The following is a 16,741-nucleotide window of genomic DNA, read 5'->3' on the forward strand; positions in this document are numbered from 1 at the left end:
TTTCAGATTTGTTGTTGTTGTTTTTAATTTAAAAAAAAAGTTTCTTCCAAAATGTTATATCCTACTAAATAAGTAAGTTTTTTAAAATTTTGCCCCAAACAATGAAGAATGCATCTGTGACACACACTGACATGCCCCAGATGAACATTTGTACACACATATAGGTCTAGAGATCACAAGGAAAACTATTATAGCCACCATAAAAGGAATGAAGATTAAAGAAATATAACAATGGCTAAAAGAAACACAATTGTGGCAGCTAAAGTCTGAAGGAAACGCTGGCTGCAAACTGTGAGTGTGTAAATTAATAGGGTTACCAATCAACGCCGCATCATTAAGGCACAGGTAAATTTTACTTTAATTAAATTAGTGGGCTGCTTAGATGTATTCTTGTGCCAGCTGAGACAATTTCAGGTATTTTCTCTCAGCTGCAAACCTGACAGCGTGTATAATTGTTTCAGGAGCAAATAAAGAGAAAATAGAAATAATTCAAACCTTGCCTACAAGGTAACGTCTTAGAGTAAGGTCCCTATACAAATGCCTACAGTACACTGAACTGGCTTTGAAATAGTTTTCTGCCAGGAGGAAAAAAAAATGAATCAAGGAATGAATCCGTATCTCTCACAGATATAAGACATGACAGCTTAGCTTGGGTAAAACTTATTCACCTTTCGTGGGACGGGTTAATCAGGAAGACAAACCGCACGACTTACTTTGCTTCTCTTCACTTTTTCTCCTGCTTGTTTGCATGCATTAGCTCCTTCCCAGTGCTTGCTTGCTTTCAGTGTTTGACTTTTCGCTTTTGGATTTGCTGTATTTTGCCCTTTTTCATTAAAAACAAAAGAAAAAGAAAAAAAGGGAATGACTCCCTTTTAACCTGCCTATTTTATGTTGGCCTCCTTTTTTGAGTAACAGCATCTACTGCTTTCAGGTGACATCAGTTTTACTAACAGCCTGTAGAAACTGTTGTATATAAATATGCATTGTGCCTTAATTAATCTGTGTTTCTAAATGGACCCTTACCTGACTGTCACACTTGGGTCGTGTGTGACTCCACAGTTCATAATGGCTTTAGTTCCTTTGATAACGCTCTGGTCCTGTGGGGGGGTGGTAATCCGAGTGCGAGCTGTGGACACAAAATAAAGAAGAAAAGAAAGAGATAGACGGAGAAAAAGATGAAGGAAGTGAGAGAGGGGAAAACGGTCTACAAAATGTCAAAAAAAATGAATTTCAGGAAACTCATTTCAGTCGAAATGACTTGCTCCTGGTTTGTCTTTTGTCTTTTGATGGCTTCTTGAAGAAAACACCAAAATGATGAATCCAGGCTTGCACAGAAGAATGCTTTTGTTTTTAGAAATTGAGCATTCCTTTGTTATTATACAGCACAACCTTGTTTCCTGATAAACACGTCTCTCAGTAAAACTGCACTACTCTTTCATTTTCTGTTTTTATCACAAAGTTAGGACTTTTTCAACACATTACATCAGGTATATGTGTTTTTAAAAGCCCACTTACCCCAAACAACAAGGTCAGCAGATGCCTCGTCAATGCCCCTGGAGTTGCTTGCCATGCAAGTGTAGGTCCCGGCATCAGAGATGTGTGAAGGCGAGATGAGCAAGCTGCCTGATTCGAGCAGGGTGAACCGGGGCAGCTGGACTGAACCGCTGGCTAACACGCGCTCACCTGGCATATGGGAACGGACAGCAGAAGTGGTAGGCAGAGAGAAAAGGGTCACACAGAACAGAAGGGAAAAAAATGAGAAAAGCAGATTGTCAAAAACAAGGATGCTGCTTCCCTGATCTGCTATTGGAATGCAAACACAAAAACATGGCAAAAGGTAAATCCCAGTAAAGGAATCAAATCAGGCTTTATTTGTTAAGCCACAGCAAACTGTGGTCCCAATGTTTTACAGATAACAGACATCACAATCTCTCGTGGTGTGAGTATGCGTGTAAAAGAGACCTTTTTGCCAGGTGATAGCTGGTCTTGGAGCTCCAGAGGTCTCACAGTGCAGAATGACTGACATCCCGTCGATCACAGTGCTATCAGAGGGTCCAGCTGTGATATTCGGGGCAATGCCTGAGGGTAGACAAACACACACTGAATAAAGGAAGCTCAGTACAGTAACGAGAGAGGGTAAGAGGGTTATAGAGGTGAGAGAATAACTGTCTGAGGCAAAGCCCCACTTCAAACGTATTTCTTGTAAGCAGCAGCCAGCTGCAGTGTTTAGTCGATGCTTTGTCCCCCTAATTCCAAACGGATTGACACAGGCTTCACCTCGGTGCCATAACTGTCTGCTGCCGGTCTATTTTTTGCACCCGCAGAGATAGCGGATATGAAAGGAAGGAAAAGAAAATGAATGGAGAAGAAGTATAGACAGAAAAAGAAGGCAATTTGTAGATAACTAAAATCCGTATTTATGATATGCAATAAATCAAAGCTTTTATAGGATGACAGAAAACTGTATCACTCCCGGAGGAAAGGAGGAGTAGGGAGTTGTCATAGGTGCGCTGCTAATCTCAGGACACAGGGAGTAGGGCTGAAGGAGAAGTACAAACATGATTGTGTTGACAAAAAGGAAGACGATAAGATGAGATCATAGAAGGAGGGGGGAGAGAAGAAGAGGAGAGAAAAACAGGGATGGAAGGGGTGATTTAGCAAGACGGAATATTATGAATTCTGATAACGCGGCACGGCGTGGAGCGAAGGCAGCAGGAACTGAGACAAAGTGAAGAAAATTAGATGTCAGAAACTTGCCAAACAGATGCACAGTGAGAGCAAAATTAGCAGTTATTTTCAAATACCAACAGTGGCAGAAGCGCAGGGGAAAAAAAAGACTTCTAAATTCCCATCATTTAGGTGATTACAGTTTAGCAGCAAACGTGATTAATGTTTCGCCTTTCCACAGTAATGTAAACTTAATCGTTGTTGGCCTAATTGTTAGTTTATATAGGGAAGCTTCCCTTCTGCAATATTGTCAACTGACAGCGACGCCGCAATCACAACTCTGCTGTCAGACGTAGTGCACATCTAAAGTGTTTTTCTTCACTGCCTAGGTATCGGATTTCTTAGTACGAGACAAAAATGCCACTACTACAGAAAAAAAAGATGCATCTCTGTGTTTTTTTTTCCTGTAACCAAAGTTTTGTTTGTGGTTTTCATCTATATTTCATGTCCCAAGTTGAGTGTTTCTTGCAGTGTTTACAGTAAGTCAGGTTCTTGTATGATGAGAATTAGTTTGTTTTCCAAAGGCAGAGAACCAAGAGTGCAGCAGTTTGTTTAACAGACTGTCACTTTTTTATTTTTATTTGGACTTTTATTCACTCAGCGTAGGGCCCTTGAGCTCACACGCTCATTTACAGCAAAACCCTACTTCACTTTTCGCATTTGTCCTGGGAGATTGGCCATTACTAGCCCAGTCATACACAGGTCACTGCTTTGTTTGGTACCATGATGTTATTTTCTTTTTTAAATGAAAATAAAGACTTAACTTGTCTTTATAAGAACAAATTTAGCTTTTTTACTTGAATTGCAGAGAGTAAATCCATACATCCATTTATAACCATTCTATGCAAGAGTCAACCTGCTTTCAGTATTCTGAAATGATTCCATTTTTAAAATACTACGCTTTGACATTTCTAAAGCTGAAGCTTAGCAGAGCTGCATGAATATTTAACACATTTCAGTAAAAGAAAAAGTGAATGTTTAGCTCAAATTCAGCACTTTACAACATGTTTAATAGTAGCAATTATCTGGGTGAAGTAATTCCTTGAAAAGCTGCTGGAGCACTTACTTGTAACAGCCAGGTATGTGTTGGTCTGAACTTCTCCGGCTAAATTTCGAGCAAAGCACTGGAACATGCCGGTGTCATCAGGCAGTAGGCCGTTGACCTGGAGGCTGCCGCCCACCAACACCCTGTACCTGGGTGTTCTCACTGGGTCGATAGGCAAAGCATCCTTGTACCACACAATGTCTGGCTGGGGCACTCCTGCAGAGGGTGGGCGAGTGAGAGTTTGGGGTTCAGTTCAAACATTTCTCCTCTGATAGGGTTTACTTTACATTCTCTTATTGTAATACCAGCGAGCTCTCACCCCGTGCCTGACAGGGAATGTCAACCACCTTCTCCATCTCAGCTGTGATGTGTTTCTCCGGTTCCTTTATAAACTGTGGTGGCTCTGAAACAGCAGACACATTAGTGAAACACAAAAACAACAACGCGAGATTAAAGCAGAAGTTATTTCTGCTTTTAAACGTATTGAATTTTGGGCCAAATATAAGATAACGCAGCAGAACACGGTGAGACTAGTTTGATTATAGAAGTGAGTAATTGGTATTCTGTAATGGTTAGGCTATCCTTCAAACTTATAGGGGGGGGGGGGGTAGAGAAAAGGCTCAGTTAGCAGTATCGTGGAAAAAGCCCCCCCCCCCCCTTCCACGTTGTGCTTTGAATCACATCATAACCCTGAAAACATCAAAGTGTTTCAGTCAGATGGAATAAATGTGACTCAAGCAATGCTATTAAACCATTTCTTGAGGCCAACCATTAGTTTTCTCCCTTTTAAATCAATAACACTTCCCCCTTACTGCCTCACAACTTCACAGTCATGCTTTTACCACATTTATGTAGTGAGACTAAATATTTGCATCAAGCTCGCACAGTCACTCTTGTCTGTTAAAGTTTACTTCTACATATGTGACGCATGTGGGTCGCTACACGTAGACGCTGATATGAAGGTACATACAACTACCTACCAAAACTGAAAATATTAGTCTGTTCTTTAACTTGACCATAATAAAAAAAGGTTATAAACACCTAAAAACTATGTTAAACCTTAAGGCCAACAGGCAAAGAATAGAAATACAAACATTATGGTAATGTGCTCCAAATACTGAAGTTGTATAAAATGCAAAAGCAAAGACACTGATATCAAATAACAAACAAAGCACGAGAGAGAAGAATGACAAACTTATCTTGACTTTGAAGCAGCAAGGAGAGAGCAATTCCTTAATTCCTGTGCTTTCACTCGAATGTGTTTCTGTCCTCAGGCAGCACTGAACACTAAAAACTCAAATAGTATTTGTGATGCAGTGTCTGAGTAAACCTACAAGGTAATCGATCATGAGCTCTCAAAGTGCTACCTGCGGGCCAGTGGTGCCCCATGGAAATATTTTATGTGGCCAGCGGGTGTGAAAAGGAAAGAATTCACGACTGTGGGTTTAGTTTCTCCGCACTTCGTGTTATGCTATGACAAAGTAGCGCTCGACGAGACCGGGGTTTCTATTCAATTTTAAGCAGATCATTGCAAACTAAACCTGACAAATGCATCTGTTTAAAAAAAAAGAAGCCTAAAAGTGGTTGATATGCATTTTTATATATGGCCTTCCATCATTTGCTGGGTTCCTAAGTGGCACTCAGTCATATAAACTTTGTGAACCATTATAATAGTCAGACATTCACATGAAATTCTAGGAATGGTTTTTTTTATTGCTTTTGTCCTCTAAGAAAAAAAATGTGTGAACTGGTGTGAAACTATGAGGTAATGAGTTTCATAAATAGATATTGTCACCTGGAAGTGTGCAAGTATTGGGAAAAATTACAGCTAAAAGTACTAAGTGATATTAATACCCAAAAATAATAGACACAAGACCCTGCCAGGAACATATTTTAGCCTTTAGCTCTTACCAAGGACATGCAGATAAGCTCCAGCACTGACTGAAGGCACGCTGCTGCTGCGCAGAATGGCCTCGCACTCGTAGTAGCCGGCGTCGCTCACCACAGGACTCAGGATGGTCAGTCTGCGGTTGAAGTCACTCAAACCGCTGTTCACCAACACGCCGTTCTTACGCCATGTGATACTCAGCTTGATAAGAGGTCTAGTGAGAGGAAAGAAGGATGTGAGATGTGTTTGTAACATCCATGTCCCTGTGAGGATGCTCGTTTTGTGCTAGCCCATAAAGCCTCACAGTGTGACACGTCACATAAGCAGACATAAGCAAATTATAATTATACAGCTGAAGTACATTTAGCTTCTGACTCTTTACCATTAGAATCTAGCACCGTAGATGTTTTTGGTTCTATTTGCCCAGTTCTCTGAGTTTTGCCACTGACATGCAGCAATATATCACCAACGGTCATTTCACTGGGACTATTTTTCTTTTCAACTGTGAAAAATAGCCCCATAAAATCCTCTATTTTGGACTGTACTGAATCATTTGAAACCCTGCACTTCCAGGAATTTTTACCTGGCATTGGCCACACACTCCATCGTGACCTCTGATGTGCCTGTGACCACACTGGTGTTCCTGGGAGGGATGATAATGGTGGGGGCAATGGGATCTGCTGGACCTCCAACATCTAGACACAAAGTCAGGTCGCCACACAAACATGTCAACAAAACATGGAGATGTTAAGCAAAGATCAATGAACCTGATAGATGGGAATAGGATATAATTAACAGAGGCACAATCTGATGAGATTTCATTGGGTTCTTTGGATTGTAGTGACCTATAAATTTCATTTCCACCCAGTGGGTGCTCATCGACATGAAATATTGAAACTGACCAGTGCACGCACTGTACCTGAGTTCTGACAGAGAGATTGGTCAGATACGATGAGACAGTGCACTCACTGTGTATAACAAGATATATGCCGGAGAACCAGAAGCAGCGATAGAAAAATACTGTTTGACTAACATGAGGCTTAAGAAGCGAAGAGGCTGTTGTGCGCGTGTGTCCGCATGTGCCTGAGCCCACATTTTCAACACTTCATGCTCATCCTTGTTTATTTCTGTATGAGTTTGTCTGAGTGTGTGTGTGTGTGTTCATTATGGCACAGCTCATGGCAAGGAAACCCCAGTGTGTGTGTGTGTGTGTGTGCTGCTTGAGATGTGTCACGTCTGCGATAAACTCACACTGATCCGTCAATCCCATCATGCCCTGGAAGTGTGCTTGTGGGCGCACATGTCAGATGTAGCTACAGGGACTGTCATGACTCAATCTAACCAGTCTTGGGTGTTAAGATGCATGCACAGACACAAACACACACATCACAAGATATGATGTCCATATCAAACTACTATCTTGCAGAGAAAAGAAATCTTTTTTTTTTTTTAAGAGAAGAACAAAAACACAGGAGGAGCCTTGCTGAAATTATAATGAATTTTTAAAACTTCATCCCGAGTATATAAATTGTAAATTGAGCATGACTCCTGCTCTCCACCTTTCCTTGTCCTTTGGCCTTGCCAAATCTTAGGCAACTACTGCCGGACCCAGGTAAGCTCACAGTGTCAGAGGCATCACTGCAGCAACAGCTGCCGCAGCAAATAAGTGATGCATACATGCAAAATTCAAGCGCTCTGTCAAACACATGCACAAACTCCAAATACCGGCTTTCATAACAGACTGCATCTGATTGCTTGTATGCGTGTATGCATGCGCACATGTGTGTGCATATGTGAGGAGCATTCGTATAAATCGTGTATTCCCATTACACCTGCTGAGTCGAGACCTCCTGCTACGTGCTCTGTATAGCCTGAACCCGTGCGTGTGTGTGTGTGTGTGTGTTCTAGCACTTGTATAATCAACTCTGCCATTGTTCTCAACATGTGCCACAGGCTATTTTTGCTCCCTTGTGTTGTCAACTATAATATCTTACCCTCACCCTCCTCATTCACTTCCATAATGAACTCCAGTCTACCATGTCATAAGATGCTGTCTGTTAGGTTTCCTCTTATATCTCACTCTGCTGAGCTGAAGCCGACCGAATTGGTTTGATTTGTGTATTCTGTGTTTTTTTGGTTTTTTTTGTCATGCAAGCTAAGGATGCTTGTGAATATTAACTAACTTGGCAGAAGAACAATCTACCTGTGCCTCTGTCCGTACAGCTTCCTCTTACTTTGTGCATGTATTCGTGTGTGGGTGTGTGTGTTTATGTATGTTGCAACGTGCGAGTATTGGTACAGACTCAGGTAGTTAAGCTTAAATCTCCCACAGTGATGGGAAACATAATCAGGTACAATTAAAAAATGTACCTGACAAATTCTGTCTATATTCCTTTGAGGTCGTCTCTTTATGCATCTCTGGAACACTCCCAGTACTGCTGTATTTTAACCCTCTCAGGCTCAAATTAAGCTTTTGTTGCTAATGCACAAAAGAATACCTGCAGTGGTACTTCTGAGTAAAAACAACCTCATAAAATATGTATGTGGGGTAATCAGGTTGTTAGCTTTTAACTGTTGCAAATCTGCAACGCCTGTCTTGAGAGGGTTAAAACGCTTGCTTAAAGCCGGCAATTTACTTATGCGCTGGATCGTCTCTAAAGCAGGCCTTCAACTTGAATTTCATTTTAGTCAAGAGGAAGAACTAAAAGGGGAACCTAAACTGTCAAGAGGGTCAGCTGGTCAACACAGACTAATGGCGTGACCAAAGAACTTCTCTCTTTTCAACGTGCTTTCAGTGTGCACACAATGTTCTGCCTGGAGGATGAATGTTGAATGAGCGCATCAGGTCAGGAAGGCGCACCAGGTCACACTCCTGACCTGAAGAGGTGCCTTTGGGCTTTTCTCCTGAAGACTACTGTTTGATCTCTGGGTCATAACTCATACATCTAGCTCTCATCAAGACAGTTGAAAGTTGGTTCTGATGGACACCGAATTTGACATTTTTCTCCTTTTGCCATTTTAAATACTGTTTTTGCACCGGGGCTTACTAAAAACAGTTAGTAATCACACATTTTTCAAGCCAATATATCAAACTGTGAGCCTGGTATGTAAAGGCTCATGATGTCAAGTGAATGTTTAATATTTCCTTCAAAAACTTAAAAGGCTTGGACATGATAATAAAAGTAAAAGTACGCCTAAATGCGTTTCCAATTAAGCCTTGATTAGCGTACGTATATGGGGTTACTCACTTTCTACTGACAAGGTGATGGGCTGGCTGGTCTTGTTCTCTCCATTCTTGTCGTTTACAGCTTGCACATAGTAGCGTCCGGCATCGGGTGCCACGGTAGACAAGATAACCAGTGTGTTGTCCAAAGTAATGGCACTGAACAGGAAAAGAAAAGAGATATAAAATCACTCTGCTCATTCAATGAGGAGGAGGAATAAAACTTTGATATATACATAAGAAAAAAGTGAGCCGTTCATAGAAAGCTTCTATAAAAAGAAAAACAGAGAAACTTTCAGGCCGTCTCCCTCTGCCTAATTAAAACTAAACATGTCTGACATTTGCTTTTGTGTCCACACCTTATCTCGTGGCTGAGGAAGGCATTAAACATTTTAACATTTTAATTACACTGTTCAAGCAGCATTAGGTATATCGATTTACAATGTGTAAACAATGTGTAAGCGCTGACTGAGCAAAGCGGAAATATTGACATTCTCTCCTGTCTTAACTTCTGTGCAGTCGCTTCACAAATATGATAGCCTTGCTTTTAATAACCCAAAGCTTTTAATTAGCTATTTATACCACTCTGCTTCATGTGGCCAGCATTTTGGCAGCAAACTGCTTTTGGCGGGGATCAACAGCATCTTTCTTATTGCCTGTTTTAGTAATGCCTGAATAAATAAACACTGATCCATTTTTCAGCAGGAGGCCTATAGGCGCTAATACCTGGTGTCATGTTGGCTTTATCAAGTCCTCCCTTTCTTCGTCACTATAGCCACCAGTGAGAGAGCCCACCCCCACCTTCCTGTGATGTGTGCCCGTCTTCAGTCTTGACACAGATTTCCAACTAGGTGCCTTCCTCCAGATATCGCATTTACTCTGATTTCATGTATCCATCTACTTACTTTTCTATTCCTCATCTCTCTTTTTCTCTTTCCATCCCACCAGAAGTAGTTCTTGTGCTGTTTATAGATAAACTTCTAAACTACAAATAAGCTATAAATTCTAAAGTTTGAGCTGAAAACACAATACACATAAAAATCGGTATATTTGTTACAAAAAAGCCCAAAGAACAAACAAGTAACACTTTCGGAAAATAGTCCTTTTGGAGTCCTCTTCAAACTTTTCAGGCTATTAGCAGTGCTAAAACTGTCCTCTAACTGTAATCTCAGTTATCAATAAAAAACAAAAACAAAAACTATTCCCCAAGTCATTGATCATGTATTCTAGAAATAGTGTAATTTTTGCTGTTTGTTATAAAAAACAAGTGTAAAAACAAAAAACAAAACTACAACCCCTGTCGTGTAAGTTTCAGACACATTTCTGTTTCACAGCTGATGATTTCCTCTTTTTCTCCTCCTCCAATCAAACCCACTCCACTTCTCCTTCCACTTTTTCCTCCATCCCCACCTTCATCTCATCAGTAGGGGATCGGAATACCTGCTGTGCATGATCAGGGGAGCAAGAGAGCTGATGAGAAAGCAAGCAAAAAAAGATGCCAACAGTATGGTGCTCACAAGCAAATACAGAAAATATATAGAACTGTGCACGCCCATAAAAAAAGAAAAGAAAAAGCTTCACAGAGGCAGGAAAACCATCTGACACAGCAGAGAGAGCAATATGCTGTGCATGTGGCATAGAGGTACCTGTGCTGTTAGCATTTAGAGCGTGATGACTTATGAGATGCATCTTGGAGCTGATTGATTTTCAAACATCTTAAAGCAGCTCCAGTCGCTGGGCTCATCTGGGATTCTTCATGCATGCTGAGACTGAAAACACTCTTCCTAAAGGGACAAGCAGGCCTCAATGGCTGTGGCTTATGATCTGAGGTAAATATTTAATGCTAGCTCGCTGGAGCGGTGACATCCTGGACACACAGCCATGAATTATGGATCTCTTCAGGGATGCGGGTAGAACGGAAGTGTCCAAAGCACCGAATGAATCCCGGGTGGCTTCCCAGGACCTTTCCAAAACGGGGACACAATCCAGGGCTTAACTTCTTTACCTGCCACTTATGAAAGACCAAAATATACAAGCTAGCACTGCTAACCACAGCTTTCCAATGACCTCGACGACGCAGCCCATTCTCTCTGTGATAATGCAACGTATCAGGTGATCTTTGAAGTTCTTTAGTTTCCCTCAAAGATCATTCAGGAGCATGTCAAAGCACCTGCCAAACTGAGTTCAAACTAATATTATCCAGAGCAAAACCAGATTTCATCAGTTTCTAGGAGCAGGAGGCATTTTCCCCCTGCTAGTTGATTTTAATGTGCTCCCATGCTGAGCATTCACTCCCCCCAGCCTGTAATCAGGGCTGGTGCAGTGGGGGTCACACAAAACTTGGTTACACAGCTTGTTCAGCACATCTAACCACTCCCAGTGTGTGCTGGGCCTCAGGGATCAAAGACCACATGACGCTGGAAGAAATTAAAAGTAAGCCAATTATCCTGAATGGCTTTGCATGTATATCAAGGGAGCAAGAAGGGAAAGATAAGAATTTCGCTTAAAAGAGCAGTTAATGTTTTACAAGCTTCTTGAAGTTCCGCTTTAACATGTTCATTATTTTTTTCTCTTTTATCGTTGTCTGTCTGATTTTGGTCACTCTTATTCAAATCCCCATCTCTCAGCGGTGTTGTGAGCAGCTGTCGGAGGCTTGCTTATAACGATGGCTTAGCACGTATCCGGCACGGTGCAGGGATTTATCAAGCCACAAGGCTGAGAAATTTGGATAAATCAGATATGTGTGAACATGCCTCTGTCTCTGTCTAGTTTTAATGTTTATTCCCACATCTTAGAATGCTTTCTCTTTTTTATTCCAACCCAATTTCCTTTTCCATTATTATTCTTCAGAAAAAGCCATGGTCTACAAGAGAGCCTGGTAGGCAGGACAGCTGCCCAGAAACATCTTGGCCAACTGTGCAGCTTTTACGCAACCCTAATTTTGCTTGCAGCAATAAGCAGTATTACTCCCATATGCAATTACTTTCTTGTGGATCAATTTTTTATGTAAAGAATCAAGGGCGCTTTTTCAATGAATGCCAGCCTTATAATGATTCTGTAGCACTTTCATCAATAATGATGATGAGGATTTATGTTTGATTGAAATAGATATAACTATAAATGTTTTATTTGCCACTAGCTGCTTCCCGTCTCTAATTTCCATTATTAAAAATAAATTATATTACAGCAAAATTAAATATACAATGATCACGGTTGCTCCCTTTAGTTAAAAACATGTGGTCCCAGCGCTGGAATAGTGGCTTCACAGTGCATCTCCAGAGAGTTCAACCACCGACTTTGTCAGCTTGTATACATATCTTATTTTGTTAATCCAGCACTGACACAGTCTGACAGTGCTGGTCCTGCTCTATCACATACAAACACACACACTCTCTAGTGTTTTGGCATCTGTCGTGGCTGTCCTTCTCCACTGGGCCGTGAGGGGCCTAACCTCGCTCCACAGCCTCAGACCTCCATTACATGCAGACAAATGGCCCCAGTTGGCTGATGGCCACCCCCCAGGAGAGAGAGAGAGGGGGGTCAGCAGGATCAAATGGCTCACATCGCTGGCTAAGGTATAAGTCAAACCACAGGCAGTAGACAGATGAAGGAAAAAGAAAGCTAGAGTGAAAGCAAGCAACAGGCTACAAGCCCTACCGCTCAACAGAGTTGTGATGAAAAAGCCACAGCTCCTGGGGATGGAGGGATGAAGAAGTGAGAGAAATGAGAGGAGGTGAGGGAGTGTTGGTCATGAAAACAGGCACTTGTTTTCTCACTGGGTGTATGGACTGAAGGTTTGTGCCTTACTGTTCGCTTTCTGCTTCCCTTTCACTTGTGGTTCATTGAGTGTTCAAACCAATATAAGGATGTCCCCAATAATGCTCAAATAGTGACATCTAAATGAACTCAAAGCCATTTAAGACAAGCCTTCATTAGCGGAGTAACTCGATTGTCTTACCATAACAGGACACCCCTAAATTCTTCAACCATCAACTGAATTCTTACATAAAAATCAACCTGCATTAAGATTAAAAATAATTAATTCATTAGTCGTTCAATAGGAAAGTGTTTTTAATAATCAATCATTTCTTATTGTGAGTCTCCGTGGCGACTCTCGATCCCATTCACAGCGTGGTTTAGCTAGATTGGATCGCTCTACTGTGACCCATTGTTAAAACACTGGGATGCTGCAACACATTGCAATGGTTTTCAAATCACTGAAACTTTATATTTAATTGAAAACAGTACAATATATCAAATGTTAAAGCTGGGAAATTCTACATATTTTTTTGGGGGGAAAAATGTGCTCATTTTGAGTTTGATGCCAGCCACACAATTCAAACATGCATGGGCATGTTTACATCTGTATTGCATCACATCTTTGACCAACACCACAAGAGTTTGGAAACTAATGAGACCAAATGCTGTAATTTTTTAAAAGGCTAGTGTGCTACAATTCTTGCTTTTTACATGATTTTAGCTTTTCAATTTGAGGCTTTTTTGTCATATTTTTCATTTCATAATGCACTGCTATTGCCATTAAAATTTTAAGTGTCAGGTTAAGCACTCTTATATGGAGCTATGCTGCTGTAATATGTGCAGCATATGGTTTGTCATACTATTGCTGAACTAAGCAAGGCTTTCCTTAAAAACGTTGTCTGGATATCAGCATACAATATGTCACTAGAAAAACCTTGTACATATCATTCAACGGTAATTGTGACTTTACAGATATGCAAGAGCTAATGCATCAGTGGAAAATGGGAAGCAGATGCCGTGATTTATTGAAACAGGTGCAAACACAAACGGAAAAAGAGTATGTAAGGCAACAAAACGTAAAATAAATGACCACTTTTATTCTTAAACAGAGCCTGAACTCTCTAAGGTAGCTTTCTTGATTTTTTTCTTCAAAAATAGTTCTCCGGGCTTGAAGGAAGTCTAAAGCTCTTCTTTGGATGTTAGCTGCCTTTTGTTCCCTTCGCTGTTGAGACGATCCTATACTACCTTAATAATGTTGTGACATCCAATCCAACACTTTTAGTATTCCACTGTGTGTTTTTCTACCCAGGCATGCTTTTACTGTTTGGAATCACCCCAACCCTGCTGAAAATGAATGATAACAAAATGAAACTGTTGCCAATCGGATGCTTTCCATGTGGTACTACACGGTGGATGAAAATCTGGACTTTGCTGCCTTCATAACTCATAACTTCATAACATCAATTTTGACAAGATCCTCAACACCACTGACTGAAAGGCAGCCCCAAATCATGACAGTCTCCACCATGCTTTACAGAACACTGGAGACACTCACTCTTGTACCTCTTTCATAACCTCCTGCGTACAAAGTGACGAAGATTTGAACAAAGCTAACTAACACAATGGCAATAAATGATGTGTTTTTGCAACAGGACCCTATAGATACAATTTAAAACTGGTTCTTTGCTAAGGTACAACATTCGTTGATCGTTTGAGTTGGCCTATTTTATGCCTGAATGATTTACTGTATAGGTCACTGTTAAATGGCTTAATAAGTTAACTAAAAAATCATCTGAAAATGGTAACAAGGACTGAAAATCAGTGAAAAAACAGCCAATGTCTGAAGAAAAATGTTGAAAGATCTTTAGAAGGCTTGGAGAGCTAAAGACTTATTAAAAATAAATAAATAAAGGAAGAAAGTCTGGCTCAGTGGAACCTAGAGATCTACCAATATTGGCAAGAGCCCAAAACAACAATAAAAACCTCTTGATTGCTGCTTCACAGATCTTTTGATTTCCCTGGAGTTTCTTTTTCTACTTTCACTGTCCTTGTATAAACAGACGTCAACATACAGCACAGAACTGAAAGGAATACAAGGAAACTTTTTTAAAAAGTTTTTAAGTGTACACTTTCAGGATTAATCATTAGGTAGATATAATTTTGGCTTCATTGAAGCATGACCTTGCTCATGCACCTCCAAGTCTTAGGCCCTGGTTCTCTGATGGAAAATGTTGGAATGCTCCCTGTGGATTGGGGAGGGAGGCTCGAGGCTTCCTTGCCTCAAGCAAACAAGTTCCAAGTATCTTGGGCTCTTATTCATGAATGATGGAAATGCGGAGTGTTAGCTGGACTGACAGATTGGTGTGGCGTCAGCAGTTATGCGGACATTGCATTGAACTGTCATGGTGAGCAGAGTGTGGGCAAAAAGGTGAAGCTTTCGATTTACCGATCAATCTACGTCTCAATCCGAAATATGGGTAATGACCAAAAGAGTAAGGTCGTGAATACAGTTGTCTAAAATTGGTTTTCCCTCTAGGGTGGCTAGGCTTAGACATAGAGATAGGGTGAGGAGTTCAGACATCCAGGAGGATCTCAGAGTAGAGCCACTGCTCCTGCATGTAAAATGAAGCCAGATGAGGCTGTTTGGGTATCTCATTAAGATGCCTCACCTCCATTTGGAGGTTTTCCAGAAATGGAAATTGTTAGTGGAAGGAGACCCTAGGGTAGAGCTTGAGAGATTATATACCTCCACTGGCCTGGGACTGGACACCTTGTGGTCCTCCAGGAGGAACTACAGAGTATTATTGGGAAGAAGGAAATCTAGAATACCCTACATAGCCTGCTACCACTGCAACCCAACTTCAGAGAAAGACAACAGATGGATATTATCTTAAAATATATCTTGTCTTAATTAAACACACAATAGCTTCAGCTGTTGTTCAAACTTCTAATAATCTAGTTGATGAACAGTCAATTTTGGACAAAGGAAGAAAAAAAAGTAGATTTCTTGGTCTCTTGCAAGTAGTGAGGACCAAGAAATATTTAAGAATAGTAAGTCATTTCTTGTAGGACTAGATACATCCATTCATTCATTTAGGAATCTATGTAAATTGTGATTTTTTTTATGTTATTCTTGCTTCTCCTTGTCGTCTATTCTCTCTTGACCTGAAGATCGTCAGGTTCATGACTAATGCTGGGCAGTTGTAGGCAAATGCAAAGGAAGGGCATGGCTATTCACTGGTCCTCGTGACTAATGGAGAATCCATAGCACGCTGACAGGACCTGAGCATCCCAGGCAAGGCCCATTAATTGATCAGTAGCTACAGCAAATTACTCAAGCGAACTGCAGTGTGTGTGTATGTGTCTCAACGATGTCCTCCCACTGACTCCTCCAGGTCAGGCTCCTCTGTGTTCTGTCTTAACAGACACCTCTACAAGGTTGTTTCGGTGTAAATCCATGCCAAAATGTCAATAGAAAGTTTCTGGGAGAAAAACAACAGGTAGTGGGTAGTGAGTTGTTGTCAGATGTGAAAAAGTGAGGACAGAATCCAGCGCTATATCTAACGACAGACTCACCTTTCAGCCAGGAGCCACACAATTCCTGGCAAATGCATTTAACTAAAAGAGGCTCTGATTACACACGACATTAAGTCTCCAAAATAGCATAACAAATCACAGCAGCTGAATGGAGAAGATCCTCTCGACTACATTTCCATTCACCGAGAGAAGAATGTCAGCCATTAGAAAGTTCTTTTTCTCCTTGCATCCTGTTTCATATATTGTAACAAAAAGACCCTGACTGAACTGATTCATTAAAGCAAAGCTAGATCAATGTCTGGTTGCACATTTCAGCTTACAGTCAAACAAGGACATGTGCTTTGAACCTGGGCAGTACACAACATGAGCACAGCAAAGACTGTAAGAGACAAACGCATCAATAAGTGATTCCGTGAGCTTATGGGCGTACTGTTAGAGAGCAAAGGAGTCTCTGCCCACGCCGAGGCCAGCAGCTGCACGAGTCACATTGCAGAAAGTGAGCAGTCACTGTGCCACAGTAAGACGCAGCCTTGCCAAGGGGAATATTGGCAGCAGGGAAGCA

The 16,741-nt window shown here is 41.1% G+C and overlaps 2 protein-coding genes across 12 annotated transcripts in view; one reads left to right on the forward strand and one right to left on the reverse strand.

Moving 5' to 3' along the window:
- Nucleotides 1–16,741, forward strand: part of LOC309713259 (uncharacterized protein) — a 396,604-nt gene that overhangs the window by 76,838 nt on the left and 303,025 nt on the right. The window lies entirely within an intron of this gene.
- The window catches only part of sdk2b (sidekick cell adhesion molecule 2b), a 284,764-nt gene that overhangs the window by 41,773 nt on the left and 226,250 nt on the right, over nucleotides 1–16,741 (reverse strand). For all 9 annotated transcript variants that reach the window (XM_082544730.1, XM_082544731.1, XM_082544728.1 and 6 more), the window contains 8 exons: nucleotides 8,909–9,042; nucleotides 6,244–6,355; nucleotides 5,684–5,874; nucleotides 4,092–4,175; nucleotides 3,794–3,988; nucleotides 1,963–2,079; nucleotides 1,516–1,683; nucleotides 1,024–1,126 (listed from right to left, as the gene is read on the reverse strand). In XM_082544730.1, coding sequence (XP_082400856.1) covers nucleotides 1,024–1,126; nucleotides 1,516–1,683; nucleotides 1,963–2,079; nucleotides 3,794–3,988; nucleotides 4,092–4,175; nucleotides 5,684–5,874; nucleotides 6,244–6,355; nucleotides 8,909–9,042 — 1,104 coding nt within the window. The remainder of the gene's footprint in view (nucleotides 1–1,023; nucleotides 1,127–1,515; nucleotides 1,684–1,962; nucleotides 2,080–3,793; nucleotides 3,989–4,091; nucleotides 4,176–5,683; nucleotides 5,875–6,243; nucleotides 6,356–8,908; nucleotides 9,043–16,741) is intronic.

Source organism: Aulonocara stuartgranti (genome assembly GCF_965226115.1).
Source record: "Aulonocara stuartgranti genome assembly, chromosome: 8".
Taxonomy (NCBI): domain Eukaryota; kingdom Metazoa; phylum Chordata; class Actinopteri; order Cichliformes; family Cichlidae; genus Aulonocara; species Aulonocara stuartgranti.